This window comes from Molossus molossus, unplaced genomic scaffold (assembly GCF_014108415.1).
Source record: "Molossus molossus isolate mMolMol1 unplaced genomic scaffold, mMolMol1.p scaffold_m16_p_21, whole genome shotgun sequence".
Lineage (NCBI taxonomy): Eukaryota > Metazoa > Chordata > Mammalia > Chiroptera > Molossidae > Molossus > Molossus molossus.
The window spans coordinates 28,785,810-28,812,597 of record NW_023425357.1 but is presented as its reverse complement, the minus strand read 5'-3'; the positions used below and the strand labels follow the sequence as shown (position 1 = coordinate 28,812,597).

The 26,788-nt window shown below is 40.1% G+C and overlaps 1 protein-coding gene across 7 annotated transcripts in view; it reads left to right on the top strand.

Moving 5' to 3' along the window:
- Nucleotides 1-26,788, top strand: part of CNTNAP4 (contactin associated protein family member 4) — a 253,729-nt gene that overhangs the window by 175,814 nt on the left and 51,127 nt on the right. For all 7 annotated transcript variants that reach the window (XM_036274253.1, XM_036274254.1, XM_036274257.1 and 4 more), the window contains 5 exons: nt 6,082-6,188; nt 8,467-8,586; nt 16,736-16,933; nt 20,918-21,074; nt 26,270-26,397. In XM_036274253.1, the coding sequence (XP_036130146.1) occupies nt 6,082-6,188; nt 8,467-8,586; nt 16,736-16,933; nt 20,918-21,074; nt 26,270-26,397 (710 nt within the window). The remainder of the gene's footprint in view (nt 1-6,081; nt 6,189-8,466; nt 8,587-16,735; nt 16,934-20,917; nt 21,075-26,269; nt 26,398-26,788) is intronic.

The following is a 26,788-nucleotide window of genomic DNA, read 5'->3' as shown; positions in this document are numbered from 1 at the left end:
TCCCACGCGGGGCGTGGTTGCTCTGGTGCTTCTCCAGAAGCCGCCTGCCTGCTCTGGGGAGGCGCACTCCTAAACCAGAGCAAGGTCCGCATTCGGTTTCAATATCACACCCGAAAAGGCTTCAGAAGAGCAAGTTATGCAGAGGTCTTGACTACACATTTTTTCTTTTATCCTCACCCGAGGACATTTTTTGATATTTTGTTCAGATAGAGTGGGAGGGAGAGAGAGAGAAACGTCGATGTGAAAGGGACACATCGAGTGGTTGCCACCCACACAACCAACCAGGGCTGGGGACAAACTGCAACCGAGGTACGCGCCCCTAGTGGGAACCGAACCCGGGTCTCTCCAGACCACAGGCAGACACTCTAACAGCTGAGCCAAACCGGCCAGGGCCACCTTTTTTTTTTTTTAAGATAAACTTTATCTCATGGTAACCCTTGCAATCTTAGAAAAATAGCAAAAAATCAAAGTAACTTTTACATTTGTATACCTTTTAAGTTTCCAAATGTATCATTCTTCTAATACAACAAGAAAAAAAAAAATAGTCATCCTTTGGTATCTCCTGGGGCATTGGTCCCAAACCTCTGCAAATACCAAAATCCATAGATGCTCAAGTCCCTTTTATAGATGATGTATTTATAACCCACACACATCCTCCCCTGTGCTCTAAATCATCTCTAGATGACTTATAATAGCCAATACAATGTAAATGCTATGTAAATAGTGCTTATACTGTATAATTTAGGGAATAATGACAAGAAAAAAAGTCTGTACATGTTCAATACAAATGCAACCACCGTGGGCCTACCTCTCAGCACACGTCAGCAACAAGGGAACTTTTTTCCCCTGAGTGTTCTCCATCCCTGGTTGGTTGAGTGCACAGGTGCAGAACCGGAGGGTGCAGAGCTGACCCGATTCCTTTATTTTGGTCTCATATGCTCTAGCTATTGACATAGCTTCCATAGCATTAGTAAATAGAGTCTTTTAAAAATAAATATGTGTACTAGCTCTGTGCTAAGCACTTAACAAAAATTCGTATTTATTTATTTTTAATTTTAGAGCTTTTATTGAAACAGGGAAAGGAGAAACTGGCAAGGACTATGGAGAAAGAAAGAAGTGATGTGGTCAAGTGTCAGAAATATTTTTCAGTGTCTTTCAAGCAGGCATCTAGATTCCAAGTCTTTTAGTATCTCTCAGGAGCCATTGAGATGACAAATAAGAATAAATGCACATATTTTAAAAGAGTATTTGTTCATGTTTGGAAACAATGTATGCAAGACATGATTGCTTTTTTAAAATTGCAAGATACAAGAAGGTATAAAGAAGTCAATAAAATCATTCATATCCTCATTACCAGCTATTCATTGTTAAACAAACATTTTACATAGTTACCTTCACACACACACACACACACACACACACACACACACACTCACGCAGAGTAAAAAACAAAGTGCAGGATAAAAAAGCTCTTCCCATTTAGTAATAGTTTATATTGATATATATTCATTTATCATGAAAGCATCTACAATTATTTGAAAGAGCACTATATATCTGAGTATTTTATTCAATTCACTAATAAGTGTTAATGATTTTAGAAATATATATGTGTTTAAATAACTTCACACTCTCCCTGAATTAGTATTAAATTTGTGTGTGTGAATGTCTGTGTGTAAAGAAGGTGTGTGTGTATAAGGAGTATGGGAATGTGTGTGGAATGCCCTTCCACGTGCATGTGAGTGGGCAAGGATGGTGTGGATGTGTGTGAATGTGTGCATGTATGTGTGCATGTGTATGGGTTAATGCGTGAGGATTGTGTGGGTATTTGTGCAAGGACGTAAGGGGCTTTTGGTATGTGAGTGATGTTATGAATGTGTGTGTATGTGTGAGACTGCAGTGACTCTGTTCTCAAATTAATTTTGAATTCATGAATATGCATTTAAAGTAATCTTCACAAAAACCCTTAGAACCTGTTCTTACTTGTATTTATTTCTTAGGAGTGCGGAAACATGCTCAGGTGGGTTGGCTATGACGGCGTAGCTCCAAGGCAGAGCCCGGCATCCGCTCAGCCCTCTGGTTCCAGCAAGTCCCTCTGACATGTCACCTGCCGGGCCATGCACCCCTCGGTGCACATTAACATCACTGTGGTTCATATTTAGTCAATGTATAATAAACACAGAATTAATGGCTTAATAAATTACAATGAAAAATGAACAGGAACATTAAAATATATTAAAAACTGACAGGAACGGAAATAATGTAGGTCTTTTTACTCTAACTTGAAGTTGGATCAAATCTACACATAATGGAGTTTATATATTTACACACGTGCTCACACTCACCCTTATACAGTCTCTCACGCATATACACACCCGTGTGCTCACCACACACATACCCACAAGCTCCCTACCGTGACAGTCCTTATGCACATGCACTCCTTGTACATACGTTCACATACTTCCTCACACATTAACCCATGCACACTTACATACAAGTACTCTCTTGCATGCACAATCTTTACACACTCATAGTCGTAAGTTCATTCTCACACTTATTACACACTTCCTTACACACAGTCGCTCACACATAAACACACCCAGGCTTGTCTACAAACCCTCCCCCTGTTCTCTGTGGAAATGCAGGGGAGGAGGCCCTAAGCCCAGGGGGTCTGGGGGTGTGACTGAGGGGTAAGGGCAGAACTGCAAAGGGAGCTGCTGTCCATGTCCCCATGTCTCGGCAGAAACCCAAGCAGCGCGGGGTCAGGGGCGACAGTTGTTAGGGCACAAATACTAAGTAGCTTGGACCTAAAGCACTTATTAAACAAAAGAATTATTTATTTCTTTTGACATCAACTTTTTAAGACTCTCTTCTGATTGGGAAGGTCACGATCTCAGGCCTGACATCACCTACCCTGTCCTGACTTCAGGAAGGCAGAGGGTGTGATGTGTCCCCGGTCTCCAGTGAAACCTGGGCCACAGACACTGCGGACAAGAACTGAGGCCAAGCCCTGGCCGGTTTGGCTCAGCGGTTAGAGCGTTGGCCTGCGGTCCGGAGAGACCCGGGTTCAGTTCCCGCTAAGGGCACGTACTTCGGTTGCAGTTTGTCCCCGGCCCTGGTTGGTCGTGAGGGTGGCAGCCACTCGATGTGTCCATTCACATCGATGTTTCTCTCTCTTTCTCTCTTCCTCTCTCTCTCCCTCCCACTCTACCTGAACAAAAAATGGAAAAATGTCCTCGGGTGAGGATAAAAATAAATAAATAAAAAAAAAAAAAAAAAAAAAAAGAACTGAGGCCACTGTGTCCCAACATCACCGTGGCAACCTCAGCAGGCCCTGCACTTGCCTCCTGGCCTCCCCAGCTGGCGACCTTCAGCTCTCCCCCTGGGCTGCTCCTCCATCCACTCCCACCTCTGTCCAGGAGCCTGTGCCGTCTCCCTCCAGGCTGGTCGCTGTCCCCTGCAGTCCCCAAGCTCCCTCCCCCTCATTTCCCTGCTGACAGTTGATCTAAAGATCATGCTGTCATTCTGTGTCCTGTATACTGAAGACACGGCTTGTTTATTTGGAGGAGAAAGGGGCTAGAGTGTTGATTTTATTGTTTGGAGGAAGGATATGAGATTTAAATTCGGGTGGCCATCACTGTCCTGGACCCAGAGGCACCCAGCTCTTCAATTTTCCTAAATGTGGTAATGTTACAGGTTTTTACTTCCGTGTCATTCGTCCCAGCCATGTTTCACCTTGTTCTGAAACTTGTATTGGAATGTCTAGGGAATCAGGATAAACCGAAACGGAACACATCACTTCAGTTTGGGGAATGTGGATGTGCCTTTGTTCCAGGTCACAAACAGTGCAGATAATGATGGCAAAGCCTAAGGGAAGGCTAGAGAAATGGGTAGATGGGTTGTTTTACTTTGTGTCGGAATGACTGGTAAGGAGACAAGTATACAATACAATTGTTTAAAACATTTAGTGAGAATTAGCACTTCACTCTACAATGCAATCTACTGTGGGCAGCTAGTCAAACAGAGCTGCTACATGATGGGTTTAAACAAAATCCACGGTTCAGTCTTTCACGTAATACAAAAATGTGAAAAGTCAAGTCTAACTAACAATCAAGGAACATGGATCTGTATCTTTCAGTAGCAGATCAGTTAGAAATAGCACATGTATAACAGTAAATAAAGAGTCTTTATTTAGAATTTTAGGCTTGGCCACTTATGTCTGCCCCCGTTGAAAATATGATTTTAGGTCTGATAAACAACAGACCTCTTCTCTTCTGATGACCAACTAGACTTGTTACTGTTTTGATTAATTTTTTTTTTCTCTTGCCCAGTTGGCATGGCTCAGTGCTTTGAGCATCGTCCTATGGACTAAGAGGTCCCGGTTTGATTCCCAGTCAGGGCACACGCCTGGGTTGCAGGCTCGATCCCTAGTATGGGGCGTGCAGGAGGCAGCCGATGGATGTCTCTCTCTTGCATCGATGTTTCTACCTCTCGCTCCCTTCCTTTCTCTCTACAAAAATCAATAAAAAACATTAAAACATTTTTTCTTTTCTAGATTATTTATTTGAAATGCTTAAAATATTAACTACATAGCAAAGCATTCTTTGAATGGATTCTTATGAATCTATAAAAATGCTAAAATGTATGTAAACTTAATTGGCTTAGAAAGATGCCCATTATTTATTTTTGAATTTTTAAAAGGCAGATTGTAAAATAACATGAATGCTATGATTATATACATATACACACACACACACACATACATACATACATATATATAATGTATATATACACAGAAACATAAATATTTACGTTTATAGTGGTAATTGTTATATATTGATATTGTAAATTATATTTCTTTTCTAGTGTTTCCTAAATTGTTTGATTTCTATACATTGGACATCTATATTTTATCAAGAAAAATCAATAACATTGTTTTCAGTTGAAGTTGGAAAAATCCTGTCAGTAAAACATGAAGTTCCCATCCTTAGTTTTAATAAAGGAGATGGCAGAAACACCATCCTAAAGGTATCCTTGGCAGGGTTTTTAGTTAATTTACTTTTTAATCTGGGATAAATGAGAACATTTAAAACCTTGGACACAATGTATTATTGTTCAGTAATTTTTTTTCACTGTGTCCTAAGCCAAAAGATATACCTGCTACTTTCACTTCAAAAGTGGTTTAGGCTCTGGCCGGTTTGGCTCAGCGGTTGGAGCGTCGGCCCACGGACCAGAGAGAGTCCCGGGTTTGGTTCCTGCCAAGGGCATGTACCTCGGTTGCAGTTTGTCCCCAGACCCTGTTGGGGTCGTGTGGGTGGCAGCCACTCGATGTGTCTCTCTCACATCGATGTTTCTCTCTCTCTCTCTTTCTCCCTCTCTCCCTCCTGCTCTGTCTGAAGATATATGCAAAGATGTCCTCGGGTGAGGATAAAAAAAAAAAAAAGGAATGTATTAGTGTCTAATGTTGACATTGAACTACCTCAAGCTAGTCAGTCACATGGGGCCTGACAGATGCGGAGTGTGCCTATGTTTCTCTTGAAAGCAAATGTCCTTGAAAGCAAATGTCCTGGGGCCCCTGTGAGTTTACTGGAGCGCCCTGTTGGAGTTGTGTGTACCCCGCACCTTCCACGCTCCTGGATGTGTACCCACGCGAGTGAGGGTGCCCCTCATTCCCACGTCCTTCTCTCCTTCAGTTTTTCTTCCTTTAAATATTCAGTGTAGTAAATCAATATGATTGAATGTTGTTATTTTAGGTAAGCTATTGATATTTCTGGCAACCTACTGAATTACTGTTGTGTAGCGTAGGGAAAAGAAAGGGCTCAGAGAGAGTGAGGCATGTTGAAAATTAAGCGGCCGCAACCACTGGAGAATCGGCGGCAATCTGATGAATTCATTGATCTCGGGCTGAGTTCTGCGATGAAAGCGCTTTAAGGGCAGGCGGCGTAACCATTAGTTGTGTTAAATGTGCTCCTCACGTTCCGGCGGTCACCCTCCTTCACATGACCACGGGCAATGAGCACATGACCACTATCGATGTTGTATGTCTCGCGTGTAAAGCAGTGATGTGTCTGCGCCTTCTTCCAGGTGTTTGCCCAACTACTGCGAACACGGAGGCGAATGCTCGCAGTCCTGGAACACCTTTCACTGCAGCTGCGCCCACACCGGCTACCGGGGCGCCACCTGCCACAGCTGTAAGCCCAGCCCTGCTTCTGGCCTCTGTTCCGTGTCCTTGTTCCACCTCCCCTTTCATGGCCGTGTGCAGATATGCCGCATGTGCAGCATGTGTTGGAACGTGCGCTCCTGAATCGTAGCATCCTGTTGATTTCTAGGTGTCCCAAATCATTTCATTGTGATCCCCAGCTTAGTAAGTGGGTACTATTATTATCCCTACTCTACTCCTGAGCTAACAGAGAGAGAGTACTCCCCTCAGCCGAGGCTTCGGAAATGGCTGAGCCACAGCGAGGACGGGAAGACTTGCCTGGGGTCACGACCAGTGCCTCTGCCTTTCCTGTCGGGAACCACGCACCGGTTTGCTGAAACGTCAGTGTGCGTGGTGCATGCCCTTCTGCTGTCCGGTGGTTTGAGAGCATCATGGGGACACCCAAGGCGCTAGTGGCCGTCATCAGCCTCACCCCTCTGACTTCCACTGCGCGCTACTTTGCACTGTGGCCGGAGCTGGGACTGGGATCCTGGGCCTCCAGCCGTGGGGCTCTGCGAGGAGCCGCTCAGAGGTCTTGCCGGGTCGTGGCCAGAGCCATCCCGGGCGTCAGCTTGCACGTGGCCTCCTGAGATCATGAAGAATGTCTGCTGTTCCTCAAGCCACATCTCACTGTAACCGGAGGCCCAGATTCTCAACCCAGGTCACCCAGCTGGTGCAGGGACAGTATATTTGATTTCTATAGACTCCATCATCCCAATGAAGTAACTAACTCAGCACAGAAATCTAATTGAATGTATTTTGATGAACTGATTGACTTGTCTTTCATTGTCATCAGTGACTGAATTTAAATATGAACCCAAACACTCTGAAGGAAAAAAAAACCAAAAAAAAAAAAAACCCCAGATGATAGACAAATAAGATATTTTTATCTGTGACCCTCAATTTGAACCCAATTATTGAATTAATTTATTGGGTTCTTGAGCAGGTAGTCTAAATGGAGCTGAAGGTTTTCTTGTGTTTTTTGCCAATAGCCATTCTGAGAAGTGGGGCCAGGATGACAAGTTATTTACTAGTTATTCTGAAGTCGTCACTATCTGCAGCATGAGTAGAGGGAGGGGCGGGGATGGGGTCTTTTAAAAGGTCTGATTAGAAAACAATATGTTAAGCAGCCATGTTATAAAATGTCAAGCAATGCGCATGAAGTAAAAGGACTCCTAATTACCCTCACCCAGTCATGTGACCTTTCTAGTACCCACCTTCGCTCCAAAGTTACGTGTAGGTCCTGCCAACATCTCTCACGGAATTTGTGAACATAGGTGTGTGCATGCAGATGAATATAAATGAACCATTTTTACATGCCCAGTTCACTGCACAGAGTGCAAATGTGACCAGAAAGCAATCCACGCTTCTATTTTTGTCTGTGTAATATATAATAGGACAAAATAAAACCATCAGACTGTGGAGGGGTGGAGAGGTAATTTGGCATGATTATCTGAAATTTTGTAACACTGAGCAAATTAGTTATGTTATTTCATATTGTCTAAAACTCATTAACATAATTTTCCAAAATTTAGAATAGATCAGGGAAGGACATTCAGGGGATGATTTATTTCTCATTTCACAGAATAAGAAGCTTGATGGAAATTATCAGTCCATTTGGCCAAGTATTTATTGAAATTGTGCATCATATATAGGTGTTAATATCAAACCTTGTACATGGAAAATAAAATGAAGGACATCCAATTATGGATCATAGCACATCGTATCCACTTGGAGGAATATTTCATATAAATATTTCTTTGCTTTGAATTTTGATTATCTTGAATTCTCATTACAGAGCATTGTAGAAAGTTTCTTGTGTAAATTACTTCTTAAGTTATTGAGATAGTTACAACATTATTTAAAACTTTTCAATTGCTGTGGCTATTAGCAGATTATTTAAGGAGATTGCAGCATTGTGCCTCAGATGGTGGGTTATTATGGACGTTGAAAGATCCATTTGGATGGATGTCCAAAATTATACTTATAAGTGTCTTAACATTTAAAACACTCACTTTTTCTTTTGTTGCTCTATCTAATGTGAAAATGAACTAAATTTTCACTTTGACCGAGTATTCTCATATTCCTTTAGTGGTAAAAGTAAATGCCATAAATTACAGCCTCATGCTCCCCTTTTTCTATCTAACCTATTTCATTCGTATCAATCTTATTGCAAAAGAATATTGTTTTAAAGTAGGTTTTACCTTGTCTTCTGGTCAGTGATCTACATATTATATTATTCCATTTGTGATAATCCATCTCTTTTACAGCTATCTATGAGCAATCATGCGAAGCCTATAAGCACAGAGGAAATACTTCAGGGTTTTACTATATAGACGCAGATGGAAGTGGTCCCCTAGAACCATTCCTTCTATATTGCAATATGACTGGTGAGTTGATCAACTTTTATTTAATGGTAATATTTGCATGAATGGTTTAAACATAAAATTAAAATTAAGCATCTAGAAATTGACCTAATTTGCAATTTGATTAAAATGTCTGTTGTTCAACCCTGGCCAGTGTTACTCAGTTGGCTGGGTGTCATCTCACGCACCAAAAGGTTACTGGTTTGATTCATGGTCAGGGCACGTGCCTGAGTTGCGGGTTGTATCCCAGGTGTGGGGCATGCAGGAGGCAGCTGATCAATGATGTGCTCTCACATCGATGTTTTTCTCCCTCTCTCCCTCTCCTTCCTCTCTGTCTAAAAATCAATAAACTAAAAAAAAAAAAGTATGTTGTTCAGTAGAAGAATTAACATAAATCTTTAAAAATAGTTTAATGATAATGATTTAAAATGTTACCATTATTTCGTGTGTATACAGAACATCTAATGATAAATATATGTTATTAAGTCCCAAAATAAAAATGATAGACTTTATTCTTTGAGAAAACTGATGCATGTAAAAGCCTTGAACAATGTTTACTTTTTAAATGTACATAAACATGAAGTTTATTCTTGAACTCTTTACTTACATATACTTAAATAAAAGTTAATAGTCATGGAAAATATATTTAATTAAATTCAACATCTATTTATGATAGGAAAGAAAAAAATTGATAATTATCATTAGAAGAAAATTTCCATAATTTGTTAAAGAATACCCACAAAAACCCCTAAAGCATATAACACAGTTTATGGTGAAATATTGAAAGTTTACCCTGTTACCAGCATTCACTCAAGGATGCCTGCTATTAATACTTTGTTCTCCATTGTATCAGAGTCCTAGTCGGTGCAGTAAACCAGGAGAAATGAATGAAAGATGTAAGTGCTGGAAAGGAAGAACTAAGATTCTCATTGTTTGTAGATGACCATGTTCTGTGCTGAGACTATTCCAAACAATCTACAGATAAACTACTAAAATTTAGCATGGTTACTGGATATAAGTTCATATAAAAATCAATTGATTTCTTCACACCAGCAATAAGCAATTAGAAAAAAAAATTTTAGATTCTATTTTTAATAGCATCAGAAATCTCAAATACATGGTATGAATCTAATGAAAGATGATGAAGGCTTCTACACAGATAAGGATAAAATGATCTTGAGATCAACTAAAAGCCTAAATAAATGGAGAAGTATATATAACATTTTCATTGATTAGAAAACTCAATATGGTATATGTATATATATCAATTTTTCCCGAGTAGTCATTGATTCAGGGCAAACCTAAATTAAAATTCCAGCAGGGTGTTAGTTTGCTGGTGGATGTAATTATTTAGGTGAAAACGAGCAAACAATTTCTAAAATGTATCAGCGGATTTGAGAGAAGAAGAGGAATCAAATTAATCTTGAAGTTGAAGGACTCAACTCTGCCAAATATGAAGACATTACACTGATAGGCTGAGTCAAGCCGTGTGTGATTGGCACAAGGACAAACAGACCAAATAAAAGGGGTCAAGATCCCTTTACAACCAGTGGTGCTGGGGCAAACGGTATGGATGCTGTAAAAGGGATCTTGATTCCCTCATCATCACACGCAAAGGAACGCATTCTAGATGAACTGGGCCATCCAATATGGTAGCCATCAGTCAACAAATGCCTATGTAGATTCACATTTAATTAAAATGAATAAAACTAAATGAATTGAAATAAATTTTACAAGTTTAAATGAATTCATTAGAATAAGATTACAGTTCTTCAGCCTCACTGGCCACGTTCTAGCTGCTCCACAGCCACCCCTCCCATCACCTCAGACAGTTTATGTTGGGCAGCAGTGTGTCAAAACGTCAGTTTTATGGAGCAAGACAAACAGAGAAAGGAAATGTTAAATTGAAAGTGTTGAAAGGGGGATTTACTACTTAAAATCAGACAGTGGCTATCTGGGGAAAGAGCCTTCTACGCAAAGGAAACAGCAACTGGTAAGTCCTGAGAGGGGTGGTCTGCCCAGGGGTGTTCAGAAACCAGCAACAAGTCCCGTGTGGCTGAGAATGGCAAGTAGTAGGAGAGTGGGGGAGCCTGGTAGGGCGGGGCAGTCCGGGGGGTGAGAGGGGGAGCATGGGGCCCGGATTGCTCTGACTGACAGGAGAGGACACTGGAAAGTTTTAAGCAATGGTGGATACAATCTGATTTCCTTTAAGAGGATCATAATTGTTGGGAAGAAACTAGGAAACCATATATATATATATGTATATATATATGTATATATATGTATATATATATGTATATGTATATATATATGTATATATATGTATATATATGTATATATATATATATATGTATATATATATATGTATATATATATATATGTATATATATATATATGTATATATATATATATCCATGTCATGGGTATACACACACAGTATAAAATATATACAGAAATTGGAAAAAATAGGTTTACAGTTGTGAGTATGCAAAACACAATTTATTCTCATATTATTATTTATTAATTGTTTTATTATTTTCCATACAAACAACTCTAAACCTACTTTTCCCCACCTTTGTGTATGTATATGTATATGTATAGCTATTTCTATCTATATAGGTCAATAGCTAGCTATGTATCTATGTATTCATCCATCTATCTATCTATCTATCTATCTATCTATCTATCTATCTATCAAAAGTTTTAGGAAAACTCTTTGGAGACCAGTTCAAGAAATGCAGGAGTCCAGGTGAGAGCAGGTGACGGTGGCTTGCCCTGGGTGATATTGATGCATTTGAAGGAAGGAGGTTCGATTTTCCCTTTGAATACATGTAAAGTGTGAGAAAACAAACAAAAGAATCCAAAAATAACACCACATTGCTGTCTTGGGCAGCTGCCAGAAAAGGCTTAGGGAGGAGGACCAGGAGCTCAGTTTCACGGGTTTTGAGGTCGGGGCGCCTGCCCCACATTCAGATGAGATACGGAGAGGGCAGTTGAATATGGAGCCACAGCTCCTTGGTGTTCGTGTGTGATTCTAAAAACCGCAGATGGAGGTAAAACCTGGGAAAGAGATTTTGGGGGAAATTACTAAGAGACTGTGTCTAGAGATTTTTTTATATAATGCAATTAGGTGGCTTCTGTTTACTCTAACATCCATTGAGGACACTGTCTTGGCCCATTCAGGATAACAGAATACCAGATTAGGTAGTTTATAAACAATAGACAGTTATGTCTCAGTTTTGGAGACCAGAGAGTCCAAGACCATGGTGACGGAATAGCCAGGGGAGAGTCCTCCTCCGGTGGCTCAGTTCTTGTGACCTCACGTGTATTTCAAGACCTTTAAACATCACATCCTAAACAACACGAAGATAATCTCTTTACGATGGACATTTTCCTAATCTAGGTTAAAGTCTGAAAATTCTTTCCTTGGGGTGGGGCACACACAATCCAGTGCACAGATGATGTGTTGTAGAACTGTGCACCTGAATCCTGTATGATTTGTTAACCAGTGTCACCCCAATAACCTCAATTTAAAAAAAGAAAATTCTTTCCAGAGTATTCTAACGATCATTTTTAAATAATTGGTCGGGATAATGTGAATCCAAGTGTCTGTCGCTACTGAAATGTAGAGGACCTTTTTGCTCCACTAAAACCAATGCTTTATCTGTAATGAAATAGTTCTATATTCAAGAAGTTTCTCATTATCAAACTTTGCATAAGGATTGTTTCAGGGGGGAAAGGGACGAGAGCTGGGGCCGTGGATTTCAGACTTCCGTGAAAAGGATAATTGGGTGGCTTAACGTCACCCTTTCCCCTGTACTGCTGCCAAGGCTGCTCCTGGCTTGAGTTTCACTGAGTCAGGAAGTTTGGAGCCTGGGATCCGGGTCTCTGCTTTATTAACAAGCTCCCCGCGTGATTCTGCGATCGGGGCTCCTGAGACCATTCCGTGAGAAGCCGGAGAGCACGGTACTTACAATAAAATTACTCTTACTTCAGGGATTTCAATCATAAAGGCCTTCTTAATAGCTATGAGAGTTAATAACTCACCATCATTATTCAGATGCAGCCTTGCTTACATCATTTCGCTCCAGAACATTCTTTCCTTGACGCAGCACTTGCTACCTGCGCTTGCTGTCTGCGGCCTCTCTCACCTGCGCTCTTAGGCACGAAGGGACGGGCCTGCACCCGTGTTGCTTAAACAGCAGGTTTTCCCTCCACACTGTCCACACTGTCACCGTGCTCAAAAGTAGAAGTCAGCCTAAAGTGAACTCTTCATTCTTCAGTTGCTTTACATATAATTCATCTGATTGGAAATCTCCTCAGGGAGAGAGACACCAGTAGACCCAAACTGCCTTTCAGTCTTTTTTTAGTGTATTTATTAAAGTTAATAGATTTTCTGCCTATTTCAGCTCTCTCTCCTCACTCATTTGTCTGTGTCTCCTTACTTGACCAGCTCTCTCTGCATTGGGTAAAGAATAATTTAAAAAAAGAAAGAAAGAAAAGAAAGAAAGAAATCATGGCTCTTACACAGGACATAAAAATAAAAGCTAAAGCCCTGGCCGGTTTGGCTCAGCGGTTAGAGTGTCGGCCTGCGGTCCGGAGAGACCTGGGTTCGGTTCCCGCTAAGGGCACATACCTCGGTTGCAGTTTGTCCCCGGCCCTGGTTGGTCGTGCGGGTGGCAGCCACTCAATGTGTCCCTTTCACATTGATGTTTCTCTCTCTCTCTCTCTCTCTCCCTCCTGCTCTATCTGAACAAAGAATGAAAAAGTGTCCTCAGGTGAGGATAAAATAAATAAATAAATAAAAAATAAAAGCTAAAAAAAACACATTTTAAAGATTTTGTTTGACACGTTGCCGATGAGGAAACGGGGAAGATGGTGTAGCTAGTTCCGAGGGGATTCCAAAGAGCAGACATAAATACAGATCAGGAATATCGAAATGGACGTGCAGAGGGAGATGCACTGGCTTCTTCCGAACTGGAGGAGGGAGTCAGTAAACCCTTTCTACCAGGCAGAATTTCCTTGTCTGTAGACAAAGATCGTGTGTTGCAAGGAAACTTGCTTTCTAAGAAAAAAACATCTGAAAGCCTGGGTGAAAGGGTAACTGAATGTTAACATGTCTTGGAAGTGAGAGCTGGTGAATTTCTCTGGAGACTCATCTCCCTGAGCAGCATTTGTGTACATTCTAAGAGTGATAGAAACCCAAGGATGTGTGTCCTCCCTACTTTCCCGCTTTATGGAGGGGAGAACAGGTAGGTGCCAGCCATTCTCTGAAAGCTTCGCATCTCATAATTTTGGGGTTCCTCTCCTGTGCAGCTCCAGCATGTTGGGGCATCTTAGCACTCATTGTATGGGCCATGGAAAATTGGGGTGTCAAGAATGGATGCTGCTAAGACTCTGGGAGAGAACGTTCCTTGATCCAGAGATCTCCTGTGTCTATTAGTATATATATCTGTATCTTTATCGCCTATATCCATCTACAAATAGATAAATAGATAGATACACTTTGTACGTGGGTCAGGATAACTTGTAAGTAGGGCAGCAACTCAGATCCGTCACAACTTCCGACTTACTGTTTTTGCAGTCTCAGTTACCTTCAGTTCAGAGTTATGAAGCGGCGGAAAGACAATGGAAGTGTCCGAGCCACCATCGAATCAGAATCAGACCACCCGGAAGGTTGTGTTCTAGTCTGGACAAGGCACTGTCTTTATTCATTCGTCAGTTTCTTTCCTCATTTCTCTAATGCCTTCTCCTGCGCATGTGCCCCGCCCCTGTGCTGTGTGCTGGAGACACTGGTTAGCAAATCAGAAGCCATCACTCCTCTCCGAGGGCTTCCAGACGAGTGGGAAAGGCCAATGAATAAGTCACAAAGTACTGACTTGTGAAGTCGATGTGTTTTTACAGTTGTGATTTCTAAACAGGTGTTTGTAGAAACATCAGATAACACACTGTTGCCTGAAAGAGCGATAAAGAGGCTGTAAATCAGAAGGTCTGAGAGATTCCCCTGCTGGGAAAGTCCATACGAGGTGGGGCTCCCATTTCCATGGCTCAGGATCTGTGGTGATGATTTTATTGCCTCTGCCTTGCCCTGGAAATCTAGATTGTCTAATGAGGACGGCATCTGGTTAACTTCCTACATTGTAGCATTTTTTTTTTTTTACTAGAAAATAAAATCTCTTACAGGAACGATCATTCTGTTGAAATTTAGAATTTCCGAAGGACACATCGATATGAGCTGCCCTATAACAGATGCCAGGCAGTGTGACCTGGAATCTCTCACGGCAACTTAAAAGACCTTTCGAAATCATGTGTTAATTGTGACCCAGTGGATACTAAACTACAGGGAAGTCCTTCTCAGCGTGACCCAAAAAGGCGTCGTGACAAAGGTTTCAGGCAGGTTTATTGTTCTGCTCCTTTGGCAGCGGCTCAGCCCAGTGAGCTTCTTCAGGCATGCCTTTGATCACCACGAGAAAAGATGAATCGTTTTGCTGAACAATAAAAGCCGAGTCCAGCAGAGGCGAGGGTAACAGATTTGCCTCGTTAATAATCTTCAACTTCTAACAGCTGAGGTTGAGTTGGCCAAAATGATACACCCTCAGACCTACTCTGTTGCTTGCTGAATTCTGAGACTGTTTTCCAAACCTGGAAATGGAAACTCAGATCTCCCCTGACTTTCTTAAGGGCACAGATCCATACCAAAGCTGCCACTCAGACCTCCGCAAGGTTTCTGCATACAGCTGTCTGGCCATCCATAATTAATTTCATTACCTTATATATCATGTCCTCCTCCAGGAAAGTGTTTTACTGATAAAGCTCTAGAGTGAGCCAAAACGCAAGGCAGAAATAAAAGTAACAGCTGTTGTTTCAGAGGAAAATAATGATCCACACATAGAAGGCAATAAGGCTGTCAAATCTGTGTCCTATGCCATTTATTTAGCAGGCCTCTCTGTTCAAACTTCGGATGACTAGGAGAGGGTTGGGCGTGCAATTTCTAAGCGTACCTTTTTATCTTGGCTCGATTGTTGAACCCTGTGAATATGTTAGCTAAACGAAGGGATAGGGGACAGTGAATTCTACCTACTGTTCTTCTCTAATTTGGAATATTCCTCTGGAGTATAGAGAGTTATGTGACTTAACAGCACATATATACCAGGGTTTTGACAACTTCCAATCTGTTTCTTCCCTATTAAATCAGAGAACTTTTGATTAATCTGTCCTCGTGCCTGCATATATCACAGCAAATAGAATATGAAGTCTTGCTGGAAAAGTTGAAGGATAGACACATTATGCCTATCTCCTGTTATAAACAATGTAGGGTTTTTATCTCATCTAAACACTTCTGCTAATCAGTATGACGGAAATGTTTGCAGACATTTTCAGGTGTTAATAGTGATAGCCCTGTTGTTTTTTGTGTCAGTTGAGTTACTGGTGCTGACTCAGATGTGTTTAGTTCAAAAGAGTAACTTCCTGTTGCATTGCATAACTTTGCAGATCACATGATACCAAATGAATATTCCCAATTTGATTTAAAATGAAATATATACTCATAATTGAATGTTGTCTGAGGAGATATATATATATATATATATATATATATATATATATAAATAAATAAACACAAGCCATCACATTTTGACTTCTTTTTTGCAGGTAACACAAATGATTTTTAAGACTACACAAGTCATTGCTTACATTATGTAATTCAAAATATTTTACAAGTTCTGAGATGTGCTATTTTTTTCACATTGTAACATCTCTGAATTTAGGGTGTATCAACATTCCATAACGTTTTACAATTATGGTGGGCAGTACTTTTTTTCTTTCCTGAAGGAAAATATACCACGAAAATTTAATAATCAGCTTTCTTAATATTTTTTCACCATAAATATTGTCTGGCTAAATTATATGAAGAAGTAAAATAAAATCAGTGCAAATGGATGGCAAACATATACATTTCAGAGAATAGAATCACTTTACCATAATTAAAAAAACAATTTCCATATTTTTAAATTAAATTTTAAGAGTCCATTTGTGTTGATTCTACCTCTCAGAGAGGTTTATGACTAGAAACATTTGACTCAGATAAAAGGTGATTTTGATTTTCTTTATTTATTTTAACTTTTGCAGACTAGTGATGGTCTCCTCTCTTTCTTCCCCCATTTCTGCATCCAAGAAACTGCATGGACCATCATACAGCACAATGGCTCTGAGTTAACAAGAGTGAGAAATACTAATCTGGAGAACCCATATGCTGGGTTTTTTGAGTACGTGGCCAGCCTGGAGCAACTCCAGGCCACAATTAACCATGCGGAGCACTGTGAACAGGAGCTGACCTACTATTGCAAGAAGTCACGGCTTGTAAATAAACAAGGTAAGTAAACCGAGGCGTCTGTCTCCTTACACAGATTGCACGGTGCGCTTCACTCCACCAGCTCCTGAGGACTTGAATTCTGCCGGGTTGCTGGCATATAACCGCTGAGGGTGTATCTCCCTGTATATTCAGCAAACATGTCACAGTCTGGAAGCCACAGAGGTTCTATTGCCTGAAGAAAAGAACAAGGTCAATTTACACTGAGCTTTGTTCAAAGCCTTGATTGCCTTTGGTGTCCCTTCTTGGCCTTAATCTGATGACTGCACAGAAAAGGACTTCATTCTGATACTCGGTGAATTCAGTATTTACCCTTAGAAAGGGCAAGCGACACATACGGTTTGTTTTATCGTGGAGAAGAGCTAATAAAAATAAGACTTAGTTTTCTGAAAGTGAGTATTCTGTGTGACTCTTTTTCAGGGATTGTTGACAGTGAGCCTCTGGGTATAATTGAAAATTAAAATAGGCTGCTGGAAACCCAGCTTATTTAGTAGCTCAAGTAGGAATCGGAAAACCATCTTAACTCTTTCTTGTATTCTACTTTTAATAACCAGCCTGCTCCTCAGTTCCGTTTCTGGGTTTGTGTTTTCTGCCGTTAGAACATCTCATCATGTGAGAACATCTCAGGTCCTACCGGTTCTGCTTTATTCTAGTTCGTGCCCTAATTCTCACAGTTACTGCAAGAGATTTCAACTGGCCTCCTAGCTTGCTCCACTCCATACCTTCTAAGCATCCAATGTATAATCCACAATCTTGATCTTTATGAAAAAATATTAACTTAAAAAAAAAGTGTTTTTTTTCTTTATTAATTTTTAGAGAGAGAGAAAGGGAGAGGGGGAGAGAGAGAGAGAAACATTGATGAGAGAGAACACTGATTGGCCGCCTCCTGCATGCCCCCCACTGGGGATCGGGCCCACAACCTGGGCATGTGCCCTGACCGGGAATCGAACCGGTGACCTCTTGGTGCATGGATTGATGCTCAATCACTGAGCCTCACTGGCTGGGTGAAAAATATTAACGTTTAAGAAACACTGCAGCCATCACGAGCCTTTTCTATCTAAGAAGCTTCAATGCCTTCCTGTCCCCTGTCTGTCCAACACAGACTCTTCTGTCTGGACACAGAGCTGCCTGTTCTGGACCCCTCTGCTGATGCAGCCTCGTGCCGCTCCCCACACTGCTTCCTAGCAGAAATATTCCGGCAGGTGTATTTTTCTTTAGACGTTAGTGAAGATTAAGACACCAGCTCAATGAAGCCGATTTGTTGATGTTTACTCCTGTTTGTCGTCGTAAGGAAGGTTAGAGTTCCAGATAGAGTGACAAGAATTTTAGAAGAAATGTGTTCCGTATGTGATTATCATGTCATATGGATCATGCTGAAAAATGTTGAGCTCTTGGTATGACATTTAAGCCTTTTGTTTCCAATTAAGCACCTCTTGTATTTACGCTCTATTCATTTAATACAACCAGGTTTTCTTCCCCTTGCCTAAGTTCAACCCCCTCCTCCTCCTTTTCCTCCTTCCTCTTCCCCCTTTTTTTATAAATCTTATTTGGTCTTTTACTCCATTTTACTAGTCTCTGAAATATTATCCTCCTGAAGCCTCAATCCCATTTTGGACTCGCCATCAGATAGTTGTAGTGCCAAGAACATAGGGCTCAAAGGTGGGGAGAGATCTAAGTTCAAGTTCAGGTCTCTCATTGATTAGGAATAGAACTTGGATGGAGGGGTCTTTCTCAGTTTCTTTTTTCTCTTCTCTGAAATGTGGCCAGTAGTACCAACCTCATGGTGCAGTGAAGATTGGGTACAAACACGTACAAGGTACAGGAAGTGCGGTCCTCTCGTTCCCAGCTCTCTGGTCTATCATAGTCATAGTCCACATAACCAGTTTACAGTGGATTGTTCCTTGTTGCAAAATACTGATCTTGGAACATAAAACACAGATAAGCAAATTTGGAAGTGCATTCTAAGAGAATGAGAACCACGCTTATAGAGGGGTAAATAAATGCTATCAAACAAAATGAATGAAGTGGCTTAACTAAAAAAGGAAGACCAGAGGAAAGACAACCATTCAAGTGACAAATGAGTCAAACTCTAAAAGAACCAGGAAACAAAATCCCCAAGGGGTTACTGAGCAAGCACCACACAGTGAAAGAGATGACAGGGAGTGGAAGGACCCCCACCTTCATGGCCAGCGGTTCAGCCAGATGTGAGAGCCACTAGTACAGAAAGTAGTGCAGTCCAGAACGCTGTGGAACAGGGGACGGTAACTGTTAAACACACAGATTTTTGTCAGGTCCATGACCCTGGAATTCATGTTGAATGGATTTGAGGTGGGGTTTCAGCTCTTGAAGCAATGGCGAGTGTCAAGTAACAACGGCACCTCATCATGGAAGGACGAAGTGGACTGACTATGGAATGTGTTCTCAGCGAGCTGTGGTTCTGCCGACATTAGCCGGACACTCCATGTGAACACACAAACCACTTGAGATTTTAACTATGGGAAGTGGAATGTTCTACCATGGTCATGATCTTTTTTAATTTTCATTTTCTGAATCTTCTCTTACACTTAAATTCTTTAGGATAATTTTTTTAAAAGTTTGAATGGAACCAAAGGTGTTTGGTACCACTGAACGTTCAGTGGTTTCTACTTTGTGAACATAGAAGTAAAAATAGTATTCACTCTTTAGGAATGATGATGTATTTTCTCTTTAGTCTATGAACACAGAATCTTTTAAGCAGTATATTCAGATATAGCTGGTCAAGGTTTCGAATAGGTTCCACCTTCTGTTGAGGCATTAACTATGCAGTTTTAAAAAATGAAGAATCTTGATAATTCATGTCTTTATGCACGACACAAGCTTTTGCTGACTGCTTGTTGTTGGCTTGGCTGATCTCACATGCACAGTAATGCTGGGAGACAGGCTGCCAGCATCCGCTGAGTTCCCACTGTAACAGTAAGTTATAATGAGCATTGGCATTTGTAAGTAAGGGAGCAATTAGTAAAAGTTCCAGATTTTTAGTGGGGCTGATGATAACTTCAAAGGTTTGAAAGTCAACAGAAAAATGATCAAGCACCTTCGAACAAGCTGACATTTGATCTCACATTCTTCTCATGCCCCAATTCTCCAATGACTACAACTTCTCTCTCTCTCTCTTTTTCAAAGGAGAGTTGCCCTCACGCTTTACCTCCTTTTCTCGAAATCGTACCTAACTGTTCTGTCTAGTCTTTGCTCTAGTTCCTTGACATCAGGTTTAGTTTTAACTCTGAGGAGCTGGTAGCTGAGCATTCATCATAGAAAGAAGTGCATTTGGTTTAAGGGAAACTTTGTTTTTGAATGTAGTATTTGCCTCAGGCATAAGATCTTTCAGTATTACTCTGTAGTCTCCAAATAAATAGCCAAGCCATTGAATGAAAGAAAAAACACATACTTCCAAATAAATATTAAATCATGACAAAGAAGTACCATACCACATCCAATGTTTCATAGACAGTTACGCTGTTTTAGCCAATACATATATTGAGATAAATCACTGACTTTACGTAACATTCTATAATGTTCCAATGGGCATTTTATTCTCTCAAATCAATTTTATTTCTGACATGCTAATTACTCTGGTCTCTATTTTTTTATGCCAACTTGTTTCAAAATTTGTTTTCTAAGAAATTGCATATGTGAACTGCTCTCAATACATTTTTCCTCTCATGCCTGACTGAAATAGGAATTGCTGGTGTCTTTTCTACTCAAAGAAAAATACATCAATCATTTAATTTTAAATAATAAAATATTTTTTAAAAGCTTTTTTTTTTCAAGAAATGGCATCAATTACAATGTTTTGACTATCACTACATTCCATCAATCTTTGTCTTTCTCCATCATTATTATTATTATTTTTTCTGTTTTAAGGCTTTGGGAAGGAGGGGCATTGTACGGGGATGGAAGGCAGTGGGGTGTGAAGCGGAGGCCATGTTTCATGCATTTGTCTTTCAGATGGAAGCCCTCTGAGCTGGTGGGTTGGAAGAACCAATGAAACACAGACGTACTGGGGAGGTTCTGTGCCTGACCCTCAGAAGTGTGCGTGTGGACTGCAGGGGGCCTGCGCTGATCCTCAGTATCACTGCAATTGCGATGCGGACCGAAGTGAATGGTGATTTCCATGTGATGTCTTTTTGCAAAACAGAGTTTATTATTTTTTTTAATGGATCACTCAAAATACGTAGATACTGAACGCATTAGTGCAGTAAAAAAATTAGGTGAAGGTCTGTTTTGATGAAATGTGTTACAATCAGTCAAAGTCCTAAATGTTAAGATCAGTGTCTTTTTATTTCCATTTATTTTCTAATGGACTGTTCAGTCATGTACATTTTATTTTTGTAATATGATGAAAGAGGCATGTGTTTCATGTGTCCTCTTCATTGTAAGTCAGTTATCATTTTCTTTGAAATTAAGTGTGATTAAGCATTCTAGTATTCTCAGAATATATTTACAGCCAGTAATTACTAAAGCACCTCAATAAGTCACCTCTAGATCACCCTTACAAATATAAACTTAGAATTTTTCACAATTAAAAACATGTAGCTTTTTTATTTGTTTAAAGGACAAAGCATGTCACAAAGAACTAAAGTTCAGTTGTTTATCATATTTTGAAAGAAGAAATCTGTAACATTTTAGGGATTTGAAAATTGAACTTAAAATAGTCTCTAAACAGAAGAAAAGTCAAGTATATGTTTTCCTTTGAAAACTTAAAAATACATTTATTATATTTTTTACTAGAGTTGGAGTGGTATATTGATTTTATTTGTGAAGTGAAAATATTTTTTAATTTCCAGGTTCACATTTCAACATACTGTGTGTGTGTTACATTGCTGTGCACCTGGGGCTGCACATAATAATTATTTTTAAAAATATTAATAGTCACCTTGGCTGGTTTGGTTCAGTGCCCCGGGTTCGGTTCCCGCTAGGGGCATGTACCAAAAAAAAAAAAAAAAAATTAATAGCCAATCTGGCTGTAAATATGATTGATTTGGCTACAGAATGTACATTAATTCCAGTAATCAGGTCATTGTTATTTGAGCTCACATTTTGAATCATATGATGTTTCATTGGTTTATTTGGCAAGCATCAAGACTATGTTATATCAAAAGACAGATTCTTTGAGAATACCCTAGAAGGAGGCATCTGTGTGGTGTCATGATAGTTTGATATGAAGTACTTTTACCGTTACATGTTTGATATGAAGAATATTATCTCACTCAAACTCTAATTTTTAAAAATGTGTACTCCCTTTATTCTCACTACCTTCATAAAAAACACCTACACAGTAATATTGTATTTTAAAATGTGAATAGTAATGCTTAACAGAAGAAAAAAAATGAACATAATCACCAATAACTCTCCAATATCTCCATAATATATTATTCATCAAAAATAATTTTCAAACATAGCATTTTGAAGGTTTTTATATTAAATTCTGCGTATGGTGATGTAGCTTGCCTAGAAATAACTTTCCCCAGAAAACATTCATAATCCTAGAAAAACTATTTCTAAAAACAACTATTGAACCCTGGCAGGTTTGGCTCAGTGATTAGAGTGCTGGCCCACAGACCAGAGAGTTTTGGGTTCGATCCCCAGTCAAGGGCACACACCTCAGTTGCAGGTTCAATCCCTGCCCCCACTGGGATCGAGTGGGAGGCAACTAATCCACATGCTTCTCAGACACATCAATGTTCTTTCTCTCTCTGTCTCTCCCTTCCTCCCTCCCACTCTATCTTAAAAAAAAAAAAAAAAAAAATCAATGGAAAAATATCTCTGGGTGAGGATTAAAAAACAAACAAAAAACCAACTACTTGAAGTAAGTGGAGAACAACCAAAGGTAGGTAGAAACTGCTAGGGTTTGACCCTTGGAAGACAGGAACGCAGGTGGGTGAGATGTATGTTTATATACTCTTCTTTGAGGAAACTATCAGAGCACATGATATGTGGTGGCTAGAACTCAAAGAGAGTACTAGATGTGGAGTGGGCTGGAGATAGAGGTGTCAGAGCACAGTGTGGGCTGCCGGAATGCTGGATATTGAGGGGAGAATGGAAGTCCCAAATAGGAGAAAACGTCCTGGGGGGGGGGTCCACCATATCAGCTCCCCTCAGGTCCGTGGCTGAGCCCTGAACTGTGCATGCATGGGGGAGATTTCTGGGAACCAAGCAGAGAGGATACAACTGGAAAAGTGAACAAGCTACACAGAGATTTTAGTAGCAACACCAGAGGGGACGGAATTTGGAGTTGAAGTCTTACTGATTGAGATGAGCTTTATAAACTCCTCAACTTTCCATAGAAATAACAAAGGTATGTCTTTACAGCAAAGACTATGATCAGAAACTAAGAGCAAAACTGACATGCGCCCACCCTAGTGAAATGTAAAACCAAACATCCACAATTTATTGCGATATGATTATGATTTAACTCCTGTTAAAACAGAAATGAAATCTTCAGAACAATAACAGAATCCAGAGTCTCTACAGTACCACCCATAATGTCTAGAACAACGTAACAATTATTGCATATTCAAAAAAAGGGTAAACTTTGATCGAAAGTTTAGAAAATAGAAAGTTATTAGAAACAGACCCTGGGATGTATGTTTGATTAGCATGCAAAAACTTTTTTTTTTTTTTTTAATCATCACCCGAGGACATTTTTGCATTTATCTTCAGATAGAGCAGGGGGGAGGGGGAAGAAGAGAGAGAGAGAGAGAGAGAGAAACATCGATGTTAGAGAGACACGTTGACTGGTTGCCACCCTCACGACTCCAATTGGGGCCAGAGACAAACTGCAACTGAGGTACGTGCCCTTACCGGGAACCGAACCCGGGACTCTCTGGTCTGTGGGCCAACGCTCTAACCACTGAGCAAAACCAGCCAGGGCAGCAGGCAAAAACTTTAAAGCAACTTTTATAAACATGCCCCAAAACAGATAAAAATAATGACAAGTGAACAGAGGGTAAGCTAAGCAGATACATGAGAACTATATTAAAGGAGCAAATATAAATTTTAGAATGGGAAAGAACATCTGAAGTGAAAAAAAAATCTCAGCATGGACTTCAACTCAGGAAACCGAAGAAGAAATCTTCAATGAACCTGAAGATGATTAATAGAAGTTATTAAATCTGGAGAATATAGGAAACACAACAAAAAGGTTGAAAAAAATTAACAAAACCGTTGTGACTTTTGGAAACATATCAGTGATTTAATGGGCAAGAAGGATAGGAAATAAAAAGAGGCAAAAATATATTTGATGAACCAATGGCTGAAAATATTTCAATTTTGTTTAATAAACGTCTGTGGCAGCAAGCTTTCAAGATGGCCCCCGACGGGATCCACACTGCCTGTTACTCACATTGTGGTGTCATCTTCTCTCCTTGAGGGTCGCCTGGGCCTTGTGACTCGCTTCCAATGAATAGAATATGGTAAAGGTGATGAGACATCTCTTCTGAGATTAGATCACAAAGGACTGACTTCGATTTGCTTGTGCCTCTCTCTTTGACTCTTCTAGTTTTCTTGTTCTGGTAAAGCAAACTGTCATGTTGTGATCTGTCCTGGGGAGATGCCCACGTGGCAGAGAATCATAAGTGGCCTTCAGCCAAAAGCCAGTGAATAACAGGCCAGCAACTGACAAATACTGCCAACGACCGCTTTGATGAGCCTGGAAATGCATCCTTCCCTTGTCAGGCACTGAGATGGCTGCAGCCCTCACCAACACTTTGACTGTAGCCTTGGGAGGGACCCTGAGCAGGACCCTTTAATCTATGTCCAGAGTCCCGATGAGGATGTAGATCACATATGGTGCTGTTTTAAGTCACTGAGTTTTTGCGTAATTCGTTATGTTATAATAGATAACTAATACGATTTCAGTGTACAGGTTCCAGACTCTCAGAGGATATCTAGCAGAATAAAAATAGAGCAAAGTACATCTTGGGTTATTGTTCATATTACTAAAATCTAATGATAAAGATACATGTTTTGGAAGTGGCCAGGTTGGTAAATCTGGTACAACAGCTTCCTTACAGGGAGCAAGGATACCAACAAAGGCTGACCTCCCTTCAGAAGGCCACGGAATGATATCTTTAATGTGCTGAAGGAAAAAGCAGTGTGAACCTAGAAGTCTATTTAAAAAAATAAAATAAAATAAAATAAAAAATATATATACACACATACACACATACTTATATATACGTGTGTGTGTGTGTTATAGTTCAAAATGAATGTAAAATGACGTTCTTTTCGAATTAAACGAATGCTGAGTGAGTTGCCCACAGAGCTGCACCGTAAGAAAGACTAGCAGGTACTCTGCAGGCTAAGAGAACTAACACCGGATGGAAACTCTGACCTTCAGAGAGGAATACAGAAACTGGGAATTGTGACTATGTCAGCAAATATAAATTCTTCTCTTAATAAAAAATAAATGAAATCTTACTTTGGAATTATAAAGCTTATAACATCTGGATTCGCATAGATTACAGCAGTAGCACAAAGAACAGGAATGTGTGTGTTTGGTGGGAAGTGTTAAAGAAATTATCCCGTGGTAAGCTTCTGACATTTCGTATTAAGTAACACAACACAAAATTTAAGTAGACTGTCATAAATTAAGAGTGCATTTTGTGTCCGGCCAGTGTGACTCAGTGGTTGAGTGTCGACCTTGCACCAAGAGGTCACCAGTTCGATTCCTGGTCAGGACACATGCCCAGGTTGTGGGCCCGATCCCCAGTGCAGGGCATGCAGGAGGGGGGCCAAGTGATGTTCTCTCTCATCAATGTTTCTATCTCTCTCACCCTCTCACTTTCTCTCTCTCTAAAATCAATAAAGGAAAAAATAATAATAAAAAAGAATGCATTTTATAATCAATAAGGCAAATATTAAAATACAATAAGACATATAGCTAAAGGGTGAATAAAGAAAAGAAAATTAAATATAAAATTGTGGTGTAAACCAAGAGGAAGCAGCAAAGAGGGGACAGAAATACACACTATCATGGGAAAAAAATAAGAAACAAGTATCAAAATGGTAGATCTAAAAATGCTGTATCAATCATACTAAATGTGAATGGGTCAACCATTCTATTTCAAGGTAGAAAATGGCAACTGAATTTAAAAATCACCAAGTCTATTCTGTCTGCAAGAGAAATTAAGATGTTGCCATATTTTTATATGCCCAGATGAGCAATTTGAGCCTACTGTTGTGTGCACAAATTTATCTCGGAACATCTTGACATTGAAATGCAATAGGGCCTGTTGTTTATTTGATAATTGTGTTAATCAGGGTGAATTTAAGAATTTTGTTGTTACTGTTTTTTAGGACCAATGACACTGGAATCCTTTCTTATAAAGAGCACCTTCCAGTAACTAAGATCGTGATCACTGACACAGGCCGGCCGCATTCCGAAGCAGCTTATAAACTGGGGCCTCTGCTCTGCCGGGGAGACAGTAAGTGGTGGCGATGTGTGGTGAGCAGATCTGAGGGAAGCGATGTCACTTAAGAGTCAAATTTCTGTCATACCACAATTAATCAGACCTTTATTGTGAAAATACATAAGTCGTGTCTGAAATAGTCTTTTCATCAGTCTACAAATAAAATTCCTCCCTAAAGTGCAAAGCTCTGTAATAAAATGCTGGAATGGCAAACCTTCTTAAGATCCCAGAGAGAGAATGAAACCACTGAACCTCTCAGTGGTTGGTTCGTCCACACATTCCAGCATTCCTAAATTCCTGCTGCAATCCATATAGGAAAGCCCCTGAGCTATACAAAGTTGTTAACAAGGTGTGTTAGTTTCCTATTGTTAGGCCTGGGGTGAAATTAGAAGTAGAATCAAATGTC